The sequence below is a fragment of the Engystomops pustulosus genome, chromosome 2 (assembly GCF_040894005.1).
Source record: "Engystomops pustulosus chromosome 2, aEngPut4.maternal, whole genome shotgun sequence".
Lineage (NCBI taxonomy): Eukaryota > Metazoa > Chordata > Amphibia > Anura > Leptodactylidae > Engystomops > Engystomops pustulosus.
This window is the reverse complement of record NC_092412.1, coordinates 8630189-8652749: the sequence shown is the minus strand read 5'-3', so window position 1 is coordinate 8652749 and position 22561 is coordinate 8630189. Positions and strand designations below refer to the sequence as shown.

At 46.1% G+C, this 22561-nt stretch overlaps 1 protein-coding gene across 1 annotated transcript in view; it reads left to right on the top strand.

The window, feature by feature from the left end:
• LOC140116867 (uncharacterized) overlaps positions 1-22180 on the top strand; it is a 97752-nt gene extending 75572 nt beyond the window's left edge. Inside the window, exon 3 of the mRNA XM_072133303.1 lies at positions 19224-22180. Coding sequence (XP_071989404.1) covers positions 19224-20800 — 1577 coding nt within the window. The 3' untranslated portion in view covers positions 20801-22180. The remainder of the gene's footprint in view (positions 1-19223) is intronic.
• Positions 22181-22561: the final 381 nt, after the last annotated feature.

Genomic DNA, 22561 nt, shown 5'->3' with positions numbered 1-22561 from the left:
GGGGCAGCAGTGAAGCGGGGCACGGGTGCACCTGGGACCCGGGAGAGAGGTCGCAGAGGCACCCGTGACAACCACATTGTTAATGATACCAAGAGGGAAGGACCCGCGGACAAGCGTATGTGCCTACAGATGCCGAGCAGCTGACGCAAGTATCATCTGAGAGGGCCACCAACTTCTAAAGCCTAACAGGCGGAATATGGAAGGAGAGATTGTATCACTAGGTCCCTGGTGCGAAACACAGTTTAAAAAAACTTCTTTCCAGTCATGCAGAAGGAAATGTCACAACACCAGCTTATAAATGCTTTGTCACATGGCCCAGGGCCCGCAGCTTGTGTGACCTGAGAGATCAGCAGATCCTAGGAGAGACTTCCTTACAGAGTCAGGTTATCGTTCCGCAAAAGAAAGAACCTTCAAACTTGCCCTTCACACTTCACCCAATCAGGGCCCCCAGTGGGGGGCGGCAGATCGCAGATAGTACGGTTTTACCAAGCGCTGACAAGACCGTACTACCTGAAAAATCAAATACATTGGCGCCTTTAAGGCACCAATGTAATTGACAGACAAAGCGGTGCAGCACAGACCCGTCTGTGTGCACTACTGTGCATGCCAGAGGCTGGCGTGCTTTATGGCCGGCCTGTGTCCCTTCACAGGTGGTTAGGAGAAGACGGTACGGAGCAGCAGGGGAGCGCTGGGGCTGGAGCGTGAAGTTAAGTATTATGTTTATATATTTTTTTGGGTGTCATGGCTGTATATAATACTACAAGGGGCTGTTCTACCATCACAATAGAAATGTTCTACATCTAGAGTAGAGGTGCTTCTACTATCAATATAAACATGTGGCATCCTCTTCAACTAGAGGAGAGGAGGTTCTACCATCACCTTAGACAGGGGACATCCTCTACACCTAGAGGAGAGGAGGTTCTACCATCACCATAGACAGGGGGCATCCTCTACACCTAGAGGAGAGGAGGTTCTACCATAACCATAGACAGGGGGCATCCTCTACACCTAGATGAGATTTGGTTGTAACATAACCATAGACAGGGGGAATCCTCTACACCTAGGGGAGAGATGTTCTACCATCACCATAGACAGGGGGCATCCTCTACACCTAGAGGAGAGGAGGTTCTACCATCACCATAGACAGGGGGCATCCTCTACACCTAGAGGAGAGGGGGTTCTACCATCACCATAGACAGGGGACATCCTCTACACCTAGAGGAGAGGAGGTTCTACCATCACCATAGACAGGGGGCATCCTCTACACCTAGAGGAGAGGAGGTTCTACCATAACCATAGACAGGGGGCATCCTCTACACCTAGATGAGATTTGGTTGTAACATAACCATAGACAGGGGGAATCCTCTACACCTAGGGGAGAGATGTTCTACCATCACCATAGACAGGGGGCATCCTCTACACCTAGAGGAGAGGAGGTTCTAACATCACCATAGACATGGGGCATCATCTACACTTAGAGGAGAGGTGGTTCTACCATCACCATAGACAGGGGGCATCCTCTCCACCTAGAGAAGAGGTGGCACTACCATCACCATAGACAGGGCATCCTCTACACCTAGGGGAGAGACGTTCTACCATCACCATAGACTAGGGGGCATCCTCTACACTTAGAGGAGAGGAGGTTCTATCATCACTATAGACAGGGGACTTCCTCAACACCTAGAGGGGAGGTGGCTCTACCATCACCATAGACAGGGGGCATCCTCTACACCTAGAGGAGAGACAGTTCTACCATCACCATAGACAGGGGGCATCATGTACACCTAGAGGAGAGGTGGTTCTACCATCACCATAGACAGGGTAAATCCTCTACACCTAGAGGAGAGGAGGTTCTATCATCGCCATTGTGAGAGATATATTTCTCTACAGGCGCCATTTTGGACCAAACGGGTCTTAGCCGGGGGTCATGCTGACCACTGTCCAGCCATGTCATGATTCAAACTTCATTTTGTGTGAAATGTTTTTAAAATGACTATGTCTTTGCTATTGCTACCTTATCTTTTCTGCAGCTTCTCTGTTTGAAGGCCATGTTGTGACTTATACAAAGCTGAGACAAGGGCAATTAGTATAAACATTCTGTTAATATGAGAACAAGGCCTTTGGAAGGAACAGAAAGCTGAATTCCACTTGAAGCATTATTCTACCACACAAGAGACATTCAAAGAAGGCCAGGTAAATTGGTAAACATCTATACTCAAGATATAGTTTGGGGGTCTTTATACGACTATGAAAGGCTAGAGATTTCCTCACCTCTGCAAGGCACCCCTGTTAGCAAGGCACCCTGATTAAAGAGCTTATGGATGTGCAACATCCCCCACCGGGCCTAGCTGCAGCTCTGGATTCCTGGGATTGGTTTCTGTGACAGCACTAAAGGTGTGCTGTGCACTGTCTCCACTGCCTCTCTGTTCACTCTCAGACTTCTGTAGTCTGGACCGGACCATGAGGTCTGGGCTGCTGACAGCTAAGATCGGACTAAGCCCATGTGCTCCCACTGCAAAGGGGTTTTATACTACCCCTGGTCAGGTGGTAGAACCTCTCCAATCACAGGTCTGGAGTCCCTTATTCCCCAGATAGCTATGAGCAAAAATGTTGATTGGGTTAATTGTTTTTATTGTAATCAACAGAGATTTGTGAATTATATGCGAGATGCTTTCCAGAACCGCATGGCTTTGGACATGATCCTTGCTGAGAAGGGAGGAGTCTGTAAGATGGTGGGAGCGGCTTGTTACATCCCGGATGACATCGCCCCTATGGATCCATTACCCATGCACTGGACTGTCCAGGGAACTCAAGAGAAACTCTGGAGTGGACACTTTGTCCTTCACTTTGTTGTTGGGGGATTGGAAGGGTTTCCTTTAAGTGGGGGTGATATTGGGGATTGTGATTTTGCTCTTTGCCCAGATGGCCGTTCAGGCGGTAAGAACCACGACAGGAGAAGTGCCCGGAGTGGAGGATGATGTTGCCTGTTGGAGAACCAGCCTGTTTACAAACCTGTGAACTATGGGAACTCAGTGATGTGATGTGAGTGTGTAGACCTATAGCCCTTTTAGTGACTGATCTCTGGGGAATCTGGTGAAGCCATAAAAAAGTCCAGCAGGTGGGAGTTTAGCCCACCTGAAGGTATCTGGAGTTTGAGGAGGTTGCTTTAGGAGGTTATTGGTCTGCAAAGTTCAAACAGGGGGGAAATGTGAGAGATATATTCTAGAGATGGGTGAATCGATTCTAATGATTCTTACTTTGGTTAGAATTTCAGGAAAAAATTTGATTAATTGGGAAGCTAAAGTTTACGGTGATTTGTGGGAACAAAGTTTTTTTTTCCTCCTTTATTACCAAAATGGGCGCGAGTACAACGTGTTACATGGGGCAGAAAACTCTGGGAAGGAGAAAGGAACACCCTCATTTACATGTGCAGACTGGCAGGCTTATGTGATGTCACACAGACTATAAAAGAGGCAGACATTTTCAAATCTCGGCACTTCACACTGCATGTGCTGCCTGTAGCGTCCAGCTGCTTCTATTGTACTGTGCTGTTTCATGCTCCAAGGGTGTCCGTTTCGGGGGATCTGTATACCCCAAATAGCCGTTCTTTTTAGTTGCTGAAGTGAATAGGAAGAAATCAGTGTGAAATCCACATACTTTCTGTAGTGATTTCTGCTCCAAACCCAGGGTGTCCGTTTTGAGGAATCTGTATACCCCAAATAGCAGTTCTTTTTTGTTGCTGAAGTTAACAGGAAGAAATCAGTATGAAATCCACATGCTTTCTGTACTGATTTCTACTCCAATCCCAGGGTGTCTGTTTTGGGGGATCTATATACCCCAAATAGCAGTTCTTTTTTGTTGCTAAAGTGAATAGGAAGAAATCATTGTGAAATCCACATAGTTTCTGTAGTGATTTCTGCTCCAATCCCAGGGTGTCTGTTTTGGAGGATCTGTATACCCCAAATAGCAGTTCTTTTTTGTTGCTGAAGTGAACAGGAAGAAATCAGTGTGAAATCCACATACTTTCTGTACTGATTTCTGCTCCGTTCCCAGGGTGTCCATTTTGGGGGATCTTTATACCCCAATAGCAGTTCTTTTTTGTTGCTGAAGGGAATAGGAAGAAATCGGTGTGAAATCCACATACTTTATGTAGTGATTTCTGCTCCAATCCTAGGGTGTCCGTTTTGGGGGATCTGTATAACGGAATTCCAATACTTTTTGTTGATAAAGTTCATAGCAAGATTTATGTGTCAAATCCACGTAGTTTATACAGTGATTTTCGCTCCGATTACAGGGTGTCCATTGTGGGGTATCTGTATAACGCAAATTCCAATACTTTTTTGGTGCTAAATTTGAGAGCAACAAATAAGTGTCAAATCCACGTAGTTGATTTACCACTATGTCAGACAGAAAGGTGGCAGGTGGAACAGGCAGAGTAAGGTGACGTTGCAGCAGGGGTGACTCTGTGGGGCCAGAACTGTCGTTGTCATCTAGCGGCAGTGTGTTGATCAACAACCCAAAGGTTGTTGATTGGTTGACTAGGTCACCCAATTCCTCAAATATAACATCTGACAACCCCAGCCAAGAGTCTGTGGGTTCGTCAGATACAACAATTAGTTGGCATGGTCCAGGAGTAGGTCAGCGGCCCTCACCTGTCCTCAACCAGTCTGGGGTCAGCGCCACTATTCAGCGAGGACCAAGTGTTTGAGGACAGTCAGTAGCTGCTTGGCAGTGAAGAGATGGGGCAGACATCCTCTGCTTTGTGCAGTAGGCAAGCTGTGCATAGTGACACCGTTGAGGAGAGTAGCAGTGACAGGGAAACACAAAATGACGATGATGTAACCAATCGCACCTGGGAGCCGAATGTAGCAAGGGATTCATCATCGTCGGGCAAAGAGAGTGTCAGCTTGCAAGTCAGGCAGAGGTGCAGGCAGCAAGTCGCTGTGGCCATGAGTCAGAAGGGTGGCAGCAGTGAGAGCACGGGAGCCAAATGGCCACGGGGTACAAACCCTGCTTCGGAGGTCCAAGTAAGCAGTGGTACTGGGGCTCAGCGAGGCAGCGGCGTTAGTAGTCGCTCAGTGCAGAGTGATGTCAGTAAAATCACCACCTCGGCGGTGTGGCAGTTTTTTGTTGCTAATCCTGCCGCAGCAGCAACAGCAGCAGCAGAACCTAGTGGCACACATGCCATTTCAGCCAGTCAAGGCTCCAGCACCTCTGCCGAAGGGAGCTGTTTGTTTTTGACATCATCTCCCGGTCCAGATGCTCCTGCTCCTCTCTACGCATGGCGCCAGCAGTCGTTGAAAGAGGCGCTTACAAAGAGACAACTGTATGCGTCCATCCTAAGGTGCAGAAGCTGACCATGCTCTTGTCCAAGTTGTTGGTACTGCAGTCCCTCCCTTTCCAAGTCGTGGACTCTGCACCCTTCAGAGAACTAATGGCTTGTGCCGAACCGAGGTGGAGAGTTCCAAGCCGTAATTTTTTTTACTAAAAGGCTGTGCCAGCCCTTCACCAATATGTACAACAGAAGGTGGGCCAGTCCTTGAGCTTATCAGTTTCTTCCAAGGTGCAAGAAATCGCGGACGTGTGGAGCTGTAACTATGGTCAGGGCCAGTACATGTCCTTTACAGCCCACTGGGTGAATGTGCTTCCCTTTCAGCCACACCAACAACTTCCACAAGAGACGGCGCTTTCTCCTCCACGTTGTCAAACTGCTGCTCCTGTGCCAGTGTCCGCCTCCTCCTTCTCCACCACCACCTTAGCCTCCACAAGTGCTGCTCCATCATACCACATGTGCAGGGCACAGCGGTGTCATGCATTTCTACACCTGGTTTGCCTGGGCTAAGTCACATAGGGGAGGAACTGCTCCGCGTCATGCAAGAAGAAATCAATGTGTGGCTTTCTCCGCGACAACTAAAAATCGGAACCATGGTGACAGACAATGGGAAGAACATGGTGTCCGCGCTGCACCGAGTAGGGATGGTCCATGCGCCCTGCATGGCGCACGTGTTTAATCTGGTTGTCAACAGATTCCTCAAGTCTTCCAACCATCTGCAAGACATTCTAAAGATGGCCAGGACACTGTGCACGCACTTCAGCCATTCTTACAAAGCCAAGCACACCTTCCTCGAGTTGCAGTGTCAGAACGGCCAACCCCAACATAGTCTGATATGCAATGTTTCCACCCGTTGGAATTCCAGCCTCCATATGTTAGACCACCTGTATGAACAGAGAAAAGCAATTAATGATTTTTTGATGATGCAAGCGGAACTCCCTAGTGTAACTTTGATTTCAGCTACTGGCAGCTCATGCGTGACACCTACCGTTTGCTCAGGCCCTTTGAAGAGGCCACGTTATTTTTCATGCTGCAAAATCTGTCTGGTTGGGCCACTGGAGAAGTGGAGACTACATCTCATGTCCACATGAGTCCGCTGGGGGCTTAACTGGAGTAGGAGGACATTGGAGCACAAGCAGAGTCTGGTAAATTCTGTAGTTTTTCCACTCAGGTGACAAGGAGGAGCAGGAGCATCCGGATAAGGTAGAAGACGAGGCAGATGACCCAGAAGCACCGTGGCAGTATACAGTGGAGATGGAGGCCGAGAGTCACTTACGCAGATGGCCCGCAGCATGCTGCCTTTCTTAACTAGGGACAGCCAAATAGTCAACATCTGGCATAGGAATTACTTTTGGCTTTCCACCCTCTTGGACCTTCCCTACCGATCAAAAATTGGTGACTTTTTTTTTCCGGCTGCTGAGAGGGAGGAACAACTGGCATACTATAGAGCAGTGATGGCGAACCTATGGCACGGGTGCCAGAGGTGGCACTCAGAGCCCTTTCTGTGGGCACTCAGGCCATCAGCCCAGGACAGAGTTCACCAAACAGGACCAAATCCATTAAATTTTCCCACAGTATCAGGCAACTTATGAGATGCTGCTCTCAGCACTATTTTACAGCGACACATCATTGACTGTTTGAAACTGTTTGAAAAGTGAGAAGGTGCTGACAGAGCTGCATTATCTTTGGAGGTCCTCCTGCTGAACCCACCATTCTTCCTGTACCGAGAGACCCTGGAGAGCAGCTACAATGAGAGTCTGAATTTGCCCTCCTTCTTTCAACTGTATTGGTGGCCTCAGGCGACCGATACAATTAAAGAAGTGGAAGAGCAGGTAGCAATAAGTTACTGCTTAAAATGACACGTTGGCACTTCACGATAAATAAGTGGATTTTGATTGTAGTTTGGGCACTCGGTCTCTAAAAGGTTCGCCATCACTGCTATAGAGAAATACTGTCCAGAAATGCTGCTGCCTATGTGTGCCATTGTCCATCCTCTGTCAGGTCTAACCAGGGGATTCCGGGCAGTCATCGCCCACGTACTACTGCCACGGCTGCTGTGGGCTAGGAGCAGTAGCAGCAGCTTAAGTCTGGATTCCTTATTGAGCAACTTTCTTCACCCGCCTAGTGAGGGCTCCTGCTGCTGCCAACTCCACACTATATCATTGTGCCACTCTGTGGGCTCCTGCTGCTGATGCCACCTCTGCACTATATAATTGTGCCACTCTGTGGGCTCCTGCCAACTCCACACTATATCATTGTGCCACTCTGTGGGCTCCTGCTGCCTCTGCCACCTCCGCACTATATAATTGTGCCACTCTGTGGGCTCCTGCTGCTGCCAACTCCACACTATATCATTGTGCCACTCTGTGGGCTCCTGCTGCCTCTGCCACCTCCACACTATCATTGGGCCACTCTGTGGCTTTCCATGTTGCGGCCACCTGTGGGCTCCTGCTGCTGCCGCCACCTCCACACTCTTATTATTGTCCCACTTTGTTGCCTACCATGTTGCCACCGCCTCCACACCTCTGACCTCATGTTGCTGCTGGTGCCACCTTTGCAGTTCTTTTTTGGCAAAGACCTGATATTTTCAGGAAAACTATAATGTATGATGAATGTTGAATTCATGTATTATGAATTAAACTTCAAATTCATTTCATTGTGGCACAATGTGGCCTCCTCTGCTGTGGGCAATGTGGGCTCCTGCTGCTGCCACCTCCACAGTTTATCATTGTGCCACTCTGTGGTTTTCCCTGTTGCTGCCACCTGTGGGCTCCTGCTGCTGCCACCTCCACACTATATCATTGTGCCACTTTGTGGCCTCCTGCTCGTACAAAGCCCCCGACTACATCACTTGTACAGAGGAAGGAATCAGCCGGGAGGATCACTAGTGATCACATGACACCTCCGTGCCCCGCCCCCTAAACTGACATCATCAAAGGTCCTCATCTCTACACATCTACACCCTGGAGGTCCCGCCCCTACAGTGACATCACATTCCCTGGGTCACATGACTAGTGTATGAGGAAGTGTGTGAGATAGAGAGTGTCCTGCACTGAGGAGAGAAGAGGTAAGTGACCAGAGGAGGGACTACAACTCCCAGCATGCTCCAGGATCACACACACTATATGGAGGGACTACAACTCCCAGAATGCTCCAGGAGCACACACACTATATGGAGGGACTACACCTCCCAGCATGCTCCAGGAGCACACACACTATATGGAGGGACTACAACTCCCAGCATGCTCCAAGAGCACACACACTGTATGGAGAAACTACAACTCCCAGCATGCTCCAGGAGCGCACACACTATATGGAGGGGCTACAACTCCCAGCATGCTCCAGGAGCACACACACTATATTGAGGGATTACAACTCCCAGCATGCTCCAGGAGCACACACACTATATGGAGGGACTACAACTCCCAGCATGCTCCAGGAGCACACACACTATATGGAGGGACTACAACTCCCAGCATGCTCCAGGAGCGCACACACTATATGGAGGGAATACAACTCCCAGCATGCTCCAGGAGCACACACACTATATTGAGGGATTACAACTCCCAGCATGCTCCAGGAGCACACACACTATTTGGAGGGACTACAACTCCCAGCATGCTCCAGGAGCACACACACTATATGGAGGGACTACAACTCCCAGCATGCTCCAGGAGCACACACACTATATGGAGGGACTACAACTCCCAGCATGCTCCAGGAGCGCACACACTATATGGAGGGACTACACCTCCCAGCATGCTCCAGGAGCGCACACACTATATGGAGGGACTACAACTCCCAGCATGCTCCAGGAGCACACACACTATATGGAGGGACTACAACTCCCAGCATGCTCCAGGAGCACACACACTATATTGAGGGATTACAACTCCCAGCATGCTCCAGGAGCACACATACACTATATGGAGGGACTACAACGCCCAGCATGCTCCAGGAGCACACACACTATATGGAGGGACTACAACTCCCAGCATGCTCCAGGAGCACACACACTATATGGAGGGACTACAACTCCCAGCATGCTCCAGGAGCACACACACTATACAGAGGGACTACAACTCCCAGCATGCTCCAGGAGCACACATACTATATGGAGGGACTACAACACCCAGCATGCTCCAGGAGCACACATACTATATGGAGGGACTACAACTCCCAGCATGCTCCAGGTCCCTCCATGTGGGGTCCAGTATGTGCTATCAGTGAGGAGCGGCACAGTCCAGCGCCATCACTCCTCCCTCAGTCCAGTGACCTCCCCTCCAGTGTCTGGAGAATCCCCATCTGGCACATCACACATGTCATGGACACAATTGCTTCATATAGAGTTTGCTCTTTTGTCTTTTAAATCAGATTGATCTTTATTGATTTTTACATTTTAAGGCAAACAATACAGAGTCAACAGTGCCCACAATTGGGAAAAAACAACCCCCCCCCCCCCTGGTTCCGGCCCCTGAAAGCTTCACCTTCTGCAATTCTGGGATGGAGCTTGTCTGGTCATTGTTATTCAGCACGTTACCAGACCCACAGAATCATTCATACCCCGACATTCGTGCCCCCCATGCTAATCCCACCCCTCAGCAATGCTTGTGATGCCAGTCCCGGTGTATCCAACCACTCACTCCACAATTTCTCAAATTTCACCGGTTTCCCCCTTTTTTGGATATCCCGCACGTTCGTTTAGCAACAGCCCATTCGCTTTTGTGAGGACTTCCGCCTCGGTGGGCGATACTGCCTGTATCCAGCGGCCCGCGATTGTCTTTCACGCAACCAATAGTAGGCGACCAACAGCCGTTTTACGTCTCTTAGTCAACTCCATGCAGCCACCACGCACCGCAGTATGTTCCTCGGCAAATGTGTGGAAAGAACCTTATCCAGAAGATCCAGCACTCCGGACCAATAGGATGACAGATGTGTGCAGGTCCACAACATGTGAGCCATATCTGCGGGAGCTTCCTCACACTTTGGGCACTTGTCATCGGGACGGATACCTACATCATGCAATAGTTTAGGCGTACAGTAGGCGCGGTGTGAAATATAGACTTGAGACAGTCTACCCAATACCCTGATGGACATAGACGGGATCGCCTCCAGTATCCCCTCTCATTGGTCATCCGTGATGTCACCTACATCCCTTTCCCACTTCTGCCTGACCCTAAAGGGATGACTGTCCAAAAATGTATCCAATAAAAGACGGTACACCAAGGATATCAGTCCTGGTAGATGGGTCGCACTGGCCACACATCGGATAATTGGATCCTTCCTGATCTGTAAGGGAGTTAGTGGCTTTGGTGCATCTAATGCGTGGCGCACCTGCAGATACCTGTAGAAGCTGCTGTGCGGTAACGATAGCTCCTCCTGCAGTTGCTGAAATGGTTTAATGCTACCCTCCTCGCATAGCTGGGACAGGCCCACCGAAATCCAATACTCGCTGTCCTCCATTTTGGCAAATTCCCCAGGAGTCCCATTATCCCATAAAGGGGTATATTCTGTATGGCCTGTAACCCCTCTGATCTGCTTCACTTTCCCCTATAGGGTGTGAATAAGCTTCATTGTCGGAAGTCAATCAGTTTCCCAGCAGAAGCCCCCCCCCCATCCAAGGTCATGAGTAGCCTCGTGGTACCTAAATAGTAGCTAACCATCCCTGCTGAGACCCCAACCATTCTGTCAGCCCCCCACCCCCGTAGGCATTGGAGCTGTGCTGCCAGATAGTAAAGCCATGGATTGGGGGGGGCTAATCCCCCCCATTCGTCTTTGAGTGCTGCAATGTTTCCACCCCCACACCAAATCCCTTATTAGGGCATTTATCCTATGAAACCTATTAAGCGGTAGCCATATCGGGCGTTGTGCAGGGCGTACAGCAGCTGGGGCATCACCACCATCTTTACAAGGTTCAGGCGGCCTATCACCATCTAGGGAAGCTTCCACCAAGCTGCTATCTTGGTTCTTATTTACGTAAGAAGCGGCGTCAACTTAAGTTCTTCAAAGTCCCATGGAGAGACCTCAATCCCCAAATATCTAAATCTAGAAACCACTGATATGGGAGTCACCAATCGCGCCAAGGCACCATCCAATCGATCCACGGCCATCAAGGCCGACTTATGCCAATTAACAGTAAGGCCTAATAGGCCAAAGAGGGCCCGGTGTCTCCCAGGAACAGTAAGGCATCGTCCGCGTACAGCGCTATTTTATTGTGTAACTGGCCATATCGAAACCCTTCAATATCCGGAGGCAGCCTCACTGCCGCTGCTAATGGCTCTATGGCGATGGAGAACAGCATGGGTGACAGAGGGCTACCTTGTCGTGTACCCCTAGTAAGGGGAAGCCACTCGGGCAATTCTCCATTTGCCCTTATCCTCGCTCTGGGTGCAGAATATAATACTTTTACCCTTGATATAAAATCACCCGCATGACCTCCCAAAGATATTGCCATTCCACGCTATCAAAGGCCTTAGCGGTATCTAGTGTTAAAACTGCTCTCTGACCGGTGTTGTCTGCGGGGAACTGTAGACTGAGTAGCAATCTCCGGATATTGATAGAGGTCGATTTCTTGGGCATAAAGCCCGTCTGGTCAGAATGAATAATGCAGGGGATGATACGTATAGAGTTTGCTCTTAGTTCTTCTCATGTTTCCTCAGGTTCTATAGATCCAGGACTCCCAGAGGTTTCTCCTAAAGATGATCCTTTCCATCAATGATCCCCCAGGGATCCGGGAGAAGGACAGAGAGCAGATGGCGGCCAGGATCCTGGAGCTCACCCTGGAGATGATCTCCTTGATAACCGGAGAGGTGAGAGTCTCCCAGGACACGGCTCTTATCTCTAGGAATAACAGCGGGAAATGACTGGAGAGGTGAAGGATTCTTAGGATCTATGTAGTGATCAGTGTCTCCCCATACACAGGATTACACAGTAGTGAAGAAGTCGTCTGGTGAGTGTGTGACCCCCCGTGTGTCAGGAGGATGGACCCAGAGCCCCATCACCGAGCCTCCACCTCATTCACTGATACATGAGCAGAAGATCCTAGAACTTACCTCCAGGATCACTGAGCTGCTGAGCGGAGAGGTGAGCGCTGCCGGGAATGCTGGGACATTGTACAATAACACAAGGGAGGGGTCTGGGTGATGACTGTGTCATTGTGGGTGTCAGGTTCCTATAAGGTGTCAGGACGTCACTGTCTATTTCTCCATGGAGGAGTGGGAGTATATAGAAGGACACAAGGACCAGTACAAGGACATCATGATGGAGGACCACCAGCCCCTCACATCACCAGGTAAGAGGAGACCTTCCTGATTATAGAGGACAGAGCAGCTGTGAGGTCACCTCCTCCATCATCTCATCATCACATATAGACAATGTATCAGTCACTGTGTATATTTCCTATAGATGGATCCAGTCAGAGAAATCCACCAGAGAGATGTCCCAGTCCTGGAGATTCCCGAGATATTACACAGGAACCAGAGAGATGTCCCAGTCCTGAAGATTCCCGGGATATTACACAGGAACCAGAGAGATGTCCCAGTCCTGGAGATTCCCGGGATATTACACAGGAACCAGAGAGATGTCCCAGTCCTGGAGATTCCCGAGATATTAAAGAGGAACCAGAGAGATGTCCCAGTCCTGGAGATTCCCGAGATATTACACAGGAACCAGAGAGATGTCCCAGTCCTGGAGATTCCCGAGATGTCAAAGAGGAACCAGAGAGATGTCCCAGTCCTGGAGATTCCCGAGATATCAAAGAGGAACCAGAGAGATGTCCCAGTCCTGAAGATTCCCGAGATATTAAAGAGGAACCAGAGAGATGTCCCAGTCCTGAAGATTCCCGAGATATTAAAGAGGAACCAGAGAGATGTCCCAGTCCTGAAGATTCCCAAGATACTAAAGAGGAGCCGGAGGAGAACGTCCCACTGGATCATCAGGTAGATGGAGCTGAGGTTCCTGTGAATCCTCTATAGATGGATGTAATGAAGCTACTTACCTTCTCCAGCAGCAGTGGATGGAGGGTCTATGGGGAGATGTTGGTCGGACATAACTATAAATGGTAGAAGAGCAGGAGAAGTGAATAATCTTGTCCCTGGTGTCCATGAGTCTCCACCTCAGGATCGGGTCACATCGGGTTATGCAGTAATATAACCGGAACATTGATGTTGATGTGTAAAATATTGGCGTGAATGTGGATCCCGTCTCCTCCTGCAGGAGATTATTCCCCTTAGTTCCTGGTTCTGGAGGTTTCTGTCCATCACTTGGATATAAGAGAATCTCTGGAGACATTTCCTTGTTTTCTCATGTCCTTCATGTTGGATCTTTCCAGGAAAGTTGTGGTGGAAGGAGGAGCGGAGAGGAAATCCCCTCATCAGTGACAGAGGAGGGTAAGAGCCTTTCATGTATCTTGTGGGTTATTCTTCCCTTATACATTGCAGGGAGAGGTCACATCCAGGGGTCAGGTCACTCTACATCTCCAGCCCCAGATAGAGAGCGATGGCTTCATAAGGCTCTTGGCAATTTTTGGAAATAGAAAACAGGATGACGTCTCTGTGGCCGTAAGAACCTCAGACACCGGGACATCCATGACCTCCGATACTCTCTAACCTCTCTCTGCCATATCTGACTACGACAACACCACTAATATAACTCACCTCACCCATCCTCTCTCTGCCATATCTGACTACGACAACACCACTAATATAACTCACCTCATCCATCCTCTCTCTGCCATATCTGACTACGACAACACCACTAATATATATCACCTCATCCATCTTCTCTCTGCCATATCTGACTACGACAACATCACTAATATATCTCAGCTCACCCATCTTCTCTCTGCCATATCTGACTACAACAACACCACTAATATATCTCACCTCACCCATCCTCTCTCTGCCATATCTGACTACAACACCACTAATATATCTCACCTCATCCATCTTCTCTCTGCCATATCTGACTACGACACCACTAATATATCTCACCTCATTATCTTCTCTCTGCCATATCTGACTACGACACCACCACTAATATAACTCACCTCACCCATCTTCTCTCTGCCATATCTGACTACGACAACACCACTAATATATCTCACCTCATCCATCCTCTCTCTGCCATATCTGACTACGACAACACCACTAATATAACTCACCTCACCCATCCTCTCTCTGCCATATCTGACTACGACAAAACCACTAATATAACTCACCTCATCCATCTTCTCTCTGCCATATCTGACTACGACAACACCACTAATATATCTCACCTCATCCATCCTCTCTCTGCCATATCTGACTACGACAACACCACTAATATATCTCACCTCATCTATCTTCTCTCTGCCATATCTGACTACGACAACACCACTAATATATCTCACCTCATCCATCTTCTCTCTGCCATATCTGACTACGACACCACTAATATATCTCACCTCATCCATCTTCTCTCTGCCATATCTGACTACGACAACACCACTAATATATCTCACCTCATCCATCTTCTCTCTGCCATATCTGACTACGACAAAACCACTAATATAACTCACCTCATCCATCTTCTCTCTGCCATATCTGACTACGACAACACCACTAATATAACTCACCTCATCCATCTTCTCTCTGCCATATCTGACTACAACACCACTAATATATCTCACCTCATCCATCTTCTCTCTGCCATATCTGACTACGACAACACCACTAATATATCTCACCTCATCCATCTTCTCTCTGCCATATCTGACTACGACAACACCACTAATATAACTCACCTCATCCATCTTCTCTCTGCCATATCTGACTACAACACCACTAATATATCTCACCTCATCCATCTTCTCTCTGCCATATCTGACTACGACAACACCACTAATATATCTCACCTCATCCATCTTCTCTCTGCCATATCTGACTACGACAACACCACTAATATATCTCACCTCATCCATCTTCTCTCTGCCATATCTGACTACGACAACACCACTAATATATCTCACCTCATCCATCTTCTCTGCCATATCTGACTACGACAACACCACTAATATATCTCACCTCATTATCTTCTCTCTGCCATATCTGACTACGACACCACTAATATATCTCACCTCACCCATCTTCTCTCTGCCATATCTGACTACAACACCACTAATATATCTCACCTCATTATCTTCTCTCTGACATATCTGACTACGACAACACCACTAATATATCTCACCTCATCCATCTTCTCTCTGCCATATCTGACTACGACAACACAACTAATATATCTCACCTCATCCATCCTCTCTCTGTCATATCTGACTACGACAACACCACTAATATATCTCACCTCATCCATCTTCTCTCTGCCATATCTGACTATGACAACACCACTAATATATCTCACCTCATTATCTTCTCTCTGCCATATCTGACTACAACACCACTAATATATCTCACCTCACCCATCTTCTCTCTGCCATATCTGACTACGACAACATCACTAATATATCTCACCTCACCCATCTTCTCTCTGACATATCTGACTACGACAACACCACTAATATAACTCACATCACCCATCTTCTCTCTGCCATATCTGACTACGACAACACCACTAATATATCTCACCTCATACATCTTCTCTGCCATATCTGACTATGACAACGCCACTAATATATCTCACCTCATCCATCTTCTCTCTGCCATATCTGACTACGACAACACCACTAATATATCTCACCTCATCCATCTTCTCTCTGCCATATCTGACTACGACAACACCACTAATATATCTCACCTCATCCATCTTCTCTCTGCAATATCTGACTACAACACCACTAATATATCTCACCTCATCCATCTTCTCTCTGCCATATCTGACTACGACAACACCACTAATATATCTCACCTCATCCATCTTCTCTGCCATATCTGACTATGACAACACCACTAATATACCTCACCTCATTATCTTCTCTCTGCCATATCTGACTATGACAACACTACTAATATATCTCACCTCACCCATCTTCTCTCTGCCATATCTGACTATGACAACACCACTAATATATCTCGCCTCACCCATCTTCTCTCTGCCATATCTGACTACGACACCACCACTAATATATCTCACCTCATCCATCTTCTCTCTGACATATCTGACTACGACAACACCACTAATATATCTCAGCTCACCCATCTTCTCTCTGCCATATCTGACTATGACAACACCACTAATATATCTCACCTCATCCATCTTCTCTCTGCCATATCTGACTACGACAACATCACTAATATATCTCACCTCATTATCTTCTCTCTGCCATATCTGACTACGACAACACCACTAATATAACTCACCTCGCCCATCTTCTCTCTGCCATATCTGACTACGACAACACCACTAATATATCTCACCTCATTATCTTCTCTCTGCAATATCTGACTACAACACCACTAATATATCTCACCTCACCCATCTTCTCTCTGCCATATCTGACTTACGACAACACCACTAATATATCTCACCTCATTATCTTCTCTCTGCAATATCTGACTACAACACCACTAATATATCTCACCTCATCCATCTTCTCTCTGCCATATCTGACTACAACAACACCACTAATATATCTCACCCCATCCATCTTCTCTCTGCCATATCTGACTACAACAACACCACTAATATATCTCACCCCATCCATCTTCTCTCTGCCATATCTGACTACGACAACACCACTAATATATCTCACCTCACCCATCCTCTCTCTGCCATATCTGACTACGACAACACCACTAATATATCTCACCTCATCCATCTTCTCTCTGCCATATCTGACTACGACAACACCACTAATATATCTCACCTCATTATCTTCTCTCTGCCATATCTGACTACGACAACACCACTAATATATCTCACCTCGCCCATCTTCTCTCTGCCATATCTGACTACGACAACACCACTAATATATCTCACCTCATTATCTTCTCTCTGCAATATCTGACTACAACACCACTAATATATCTCACCTCACCCATCTTCTCTCTGCCATATCTGACTACGACAACACCACTAATATATCTCACCTCATTATCTTCTCTCTGCAATATCTGACTACAACACCACTAATATATCTCACCTCATCCATCTTCTCTCTGCCATATCTGACTACAACAACACCACTAATATATCTCACCTCACCCATCTTCTCTCTGCCATATCTGACTACGACAACACCACTAATATATCTCACCTCACCCATCTTCTCTTTGCCATATCTGACTACGACAACACCACTAATATATCTCACCTCATCCATCTTCTCTCTGCCATATCTGACTACGACAACACCACTAATATATCTCACCTCACCCATCCTCTCTCTGCCATATCTGACTACGACAACACCACTAATATATCTCACCTCATCCATCTTCTCTCTGCCATATCTGACTACGACAACACCACTAATATATCTCACCTCATTATCTTCTCTCTGCCATATCTGACTACGACAACACCACTAATATATCTCACCTCCCCCATCTTCTCTCTGCCATATCTGACTACGACAACACCACTAATATATCTCACCTCCCCCATCTTCTCTTTGCCATATCTGACTACGACAACACCACTAATATATCTCACCTCACCCATCTTCTCTCTGCCATATCTGACTACGACAACACCACTAATATAACTCACCTCATTATCTTCTCTCTGCCATATCTGACTACGACAACACCACTATTACCTCAGGCCTGGACTTTCCAGCCCCTCTTATGCACGTGCGGGATTAATTCATTAATCTTATCTCTGCTTTGTATCACAGCCAATTATTTTCTACCTTCAACTTCCTACTGCTGGTCTTGTTCCTTCTTCCTGTAATCCTCTATCTGTCACCCCCATCCTTCAAAACCCCTAGAACAATCATCTTCTCTGATCAGCCAAACCCCATCCACTCCTAATCCATAATCCTCACTAAACCTTCTACTCTACTATTCACACATCATCTCCAGGACTTCTCCTGACCAGGGCTCGTTACCCTCAGATAACAGTATATTCCTGACCCCTCCCTTTATATCTGCCGGAACCTGGGAAAAGGGAAACTCACAATATTGATTTCTTACAGCTGCTGAGTGACGTTGCCCCCCCCCCCCACCTTGTGGCAAACGTTTGTGCTGGTTTGTGCTGCTATCGTTTTTAAGATATTAATAAAAGTTTCTAGAGGTCAACAGAGGTCAATCAGCCCCCCCCCCCCCACATTACCTAAATCAAACAAAACTGGTGCCAATTGATTCTGCTACGTTTGTGCTACTCAAATATTTGTTTGTGCTGGGTTTGTTTTGAAGATATTAACTAAATTCTAAAAATCAAAAGGTCAGCCAGCCCCCCCCCCCACACACACATTAACTGAATCAAACTAAAGTGGTCTCAAACGTTTGTGCAGCTATAGTTTTTAAGGTATGTTTAGGTGTTTACATAAGTAAAGGTGTTTAGGATGAACTGTTAAAAAAAAAAACCTATTGACATTTCTCTCGGCTGATCCCCAGAGGGAGCTAGCAAACACATTGTACTTTGGAAGGAATGAACTCTGATGACCTCTGGGAAAAAAATGAAACGTACATTAAAAACGATAGCGGCACAAACAAAAACTTTTGCTGCACAAACGTAGCACAAACGCTTGAGGTCAGTTTTGTTTGATTTGGTTAACCTTTGGCTTGCTGACCTTTTTTACCTTTACAGTTTCATTAATATCTTTGAAATACAAGCAGCACAAACAAAAATTTAAGCAGCACAAATGTAGCACAAACGTTTGACACCAATTTTGCTAGATTTGAACTTGGTGGGGGGGACCAACTTCACTCAGGTATTTCTTACCTGTATATTTCAGATGATGAAAGTACAAGTGCTTCCCATGGACATCCCTCCTCATCTCCTTGTAGTGATTTAGAAGATAATCAGTCTAATATTTCCACAGAGGAGAAGCCAAATCATCAGAAGTCATTTTCATGTACTGAATGTGGGAAATGTTTTACTAAAAAATCTAATCTTATTCAACACCAGAGAAGTCACACAGGGGAGAAGCCATTTTCATGTACTGAATGTGGCAAATTTTTCACTAAAAAATTACATCTTGTTCGACACCAGAGAATTCACACAGAGGACAAACGGGTTTCATGTACAGAATGTGGAAAATGTTTTGCTTTTAAATCACATTTTATTGAACACCAGAGAAGTCACACAGGGGAGAAGCCATTTTCATGTACTGAATGTGGACAATCTTTCAGTAACAAATCACATCTTGGTCGACACCAGATAATTCACACAGGGCAGAAGCTGTTTTCATGTCGTAAGTGTGGGAAACGTTTCAGTCAGAAATCACATCTTCTTCAACATCGGAGAACTCACACAGGGGAAAAACGGTTTTCATGTACTGATTGTGGGAAATGTTTCACTTTTAAATCGCATCTTATTCAACACCAGAGAAGTCACACAGGGGAGAAGCCATTTTCATGTACTGAATGTGGCACATTTTTTACTAACAAATCCATTCTTGTTCGACACCAGAGAATTCACACAGGGGACAAACTGTTTTCATGTACTGAATGTGGGAAAAGTTTCAGTCAGAGATCATATCTTCTTCAACATCAGAGAGCTCACAAAGCTGAAAAACGGTTTTCATGTCCTGAATGTGGGAAATGGTTTACTTTTAAATCACATCTAGTTCATCACCAGAAAAGTCACACAGGGGAAAAACAGGTTTTATGTACTGAATGTGGCAATTATTTTGCTAACAAATCAGTTCTTGCTGTACACCAGAGAACTCACACAGGGGAGAAGCCATTTTTATGTAGTGAATGTGGGAAAAGCTTCAGTCAGAAATCGCAACTTATTCAACACCAGAGAACTCACACAGGTGAAAAATTGTATTCATGTAATGAATGTGGGAAATATTTTTTCCACAAATCATATCTTGTTCACCATCAGAGAATTCACACAGGGGAGAGGCCATTTTCATGTCCTGAATGTGGCAAATGTTTTACTTACAAAGCAAATCTGGTTAAACATCAGAGAATTCACACAGGAGAAAAGTCATTTTCATGCACTGAATGTGGGAAAGGCTTTACACAAAAATCACATCTTGTTCTACACCAGAGAACTCACACCGAGAAGAAGCCATTTTCATGCACTGAATGTGGCAAATGTTTTATTTACAAAAAAAATCTCGTTAAACATCAGGGAATTCACACAGGAGAAAAGTCATTTTTATGTTCTAAATGTGGGAAAGGCTTTACACAAAAATCACATCTTGTCCTACACCAGAGAACTCACACAGGGGAGAAGCCATTGTCATGTAATGAATGTGGGAAACGTTTTCGCTGGAATTCAGTTCTTATTAGACGTTACAAAAGACACGCAGCGGGAAAGCCATTTCTATGTAATGAATGTGGTAAAGGTTTTTCCTAGGAACCAAATCTTGTGAACCCCTTTAGGACGCAGCCTGTCTGTACGTTAAGGCTCAGTCCTTTTTTAAAACAATTTGACCAGTGTCTCTTCCTGCGGTAATAACTTTTCAAACATATTCCTGTGATTTTAAAATTGTTGTCTAGTGAGACATTGTATTCTACGTTAGTTGTATCATTTTGCTGATCAGTTACTTTTTGGGGGGGTAAAAATTCAATAATTTTGGAAAAATGTTTAAAAAAATTACAATTTTCAAAGTTTTGGGATCAAAGCACGAGGAAGGTTCTTTTCGGAGTCGTAAGGACTGGCGCCTCATACACTTCATGTAAGTTTTAAAAGGCGATGTCTTTATTGGCTTGCAACGCGTTTCGATCCTGTACTAGGATCTTCTTCAGGCATTAAATAAGCTTATATTTAAAAACCCCATGTTTTATACAAATCTAAAGGGAAATGACATCTGATTGGCAGTTACGACCGGTTTTTACGAACACTTGATTGACAGGTATCTGCGACTAATCACATATCTTGTCTTTGAGAATTTTTTTCGTTTTTTTATTTTATTTTGTCAATGGAGTTACAACTTTATTGTGTGTAGAACCAATTCATCTAAGTATAAGACCTACACGAATTAATATGTTTAAGGTACGGAAAAAGAAAAGGAATTTTATAAAAAATATGTTTTGTAAAAATATACGAACAATCTTTTTTTTATACATAAAATGCAAGTGTATATATATAAAAGGTCAATACATGAATTAAAAGATATATTTCTGACGAGATATTATTGTTTCGTGCAATTACGTGGACTCGATAACTTCGGTTAGACCAGCTGGTTGTAAGGTTCTCAGTCGGAAGATCCAGAACGATTCTCTTTTATTTAAAGTTTTATTTCTATTATGTGTTTTTTACCAGCCAATCCATTCTTGCCCGCCCTAAATCTGAACGCATCATATCCTAACAATAGAAATGCGTCGAAGAACAGAGAAGATTAGATGGACTTAAATGAAACAATATTCACGATACATGATGTAGACACTGTGAGAAAGTGGGAGGTGTCATGTGGGAGAACCGCTATCTGCCCTACAGACAGACAAAAAGTACGTGGTAAAAGCCCTGGATTTGTCTGCAGTAAACCAAGGGTTAATGCAGACATATAGTAAGCAGGAATAGTCTGTTTGGTCTGCGTTGGCCTCGCTAGCATAGACACATTGGTAATGTCCGTACTGCTTATTATGGAGTAGGGGTAGGCTGGTAGTGGGACTCCTACTCCACCCGGGCTTCGGTCCTGGGCTTTTGTATAGCCCACAGGTGCGGGTCACAGACCTCGTTAGAGCCTGATTTAGTCTGCAGGCCAGAAGCAGTAGGTGAGGCACTACCTGCAGAGCTGAAGGCTGGACCATGTTCACACAGCAAAGGTAACTGATTGCCTCCTGTACTAGTGCTGGCCAAGAGCGTGTGCCAGGCAGCCTGGTACATGTATAGTTAGGTGCTGTTATTGTATTAGGCAGTGCCCAGCCGGGCAGGATTTATTTTGTAGTTTGTATTTGCCTAAGCCAAGGTTGAATTTGTGTTTTGACAAAGAAGTGTGACTAAAACACTTGATTTGGACTTTAACCCTGCGTGTGTCCCTGCTTCCTGCACTGCTACAAGGCATCGACCAGAGCAATTCCCCACACATGGTGGATTGTAGTGGGCAAAGTGCAGTGAAGTACACACTAGTTGCATGTCCTGAATGTCGACAGCGCTGAAGCTGCAAGCCACAGC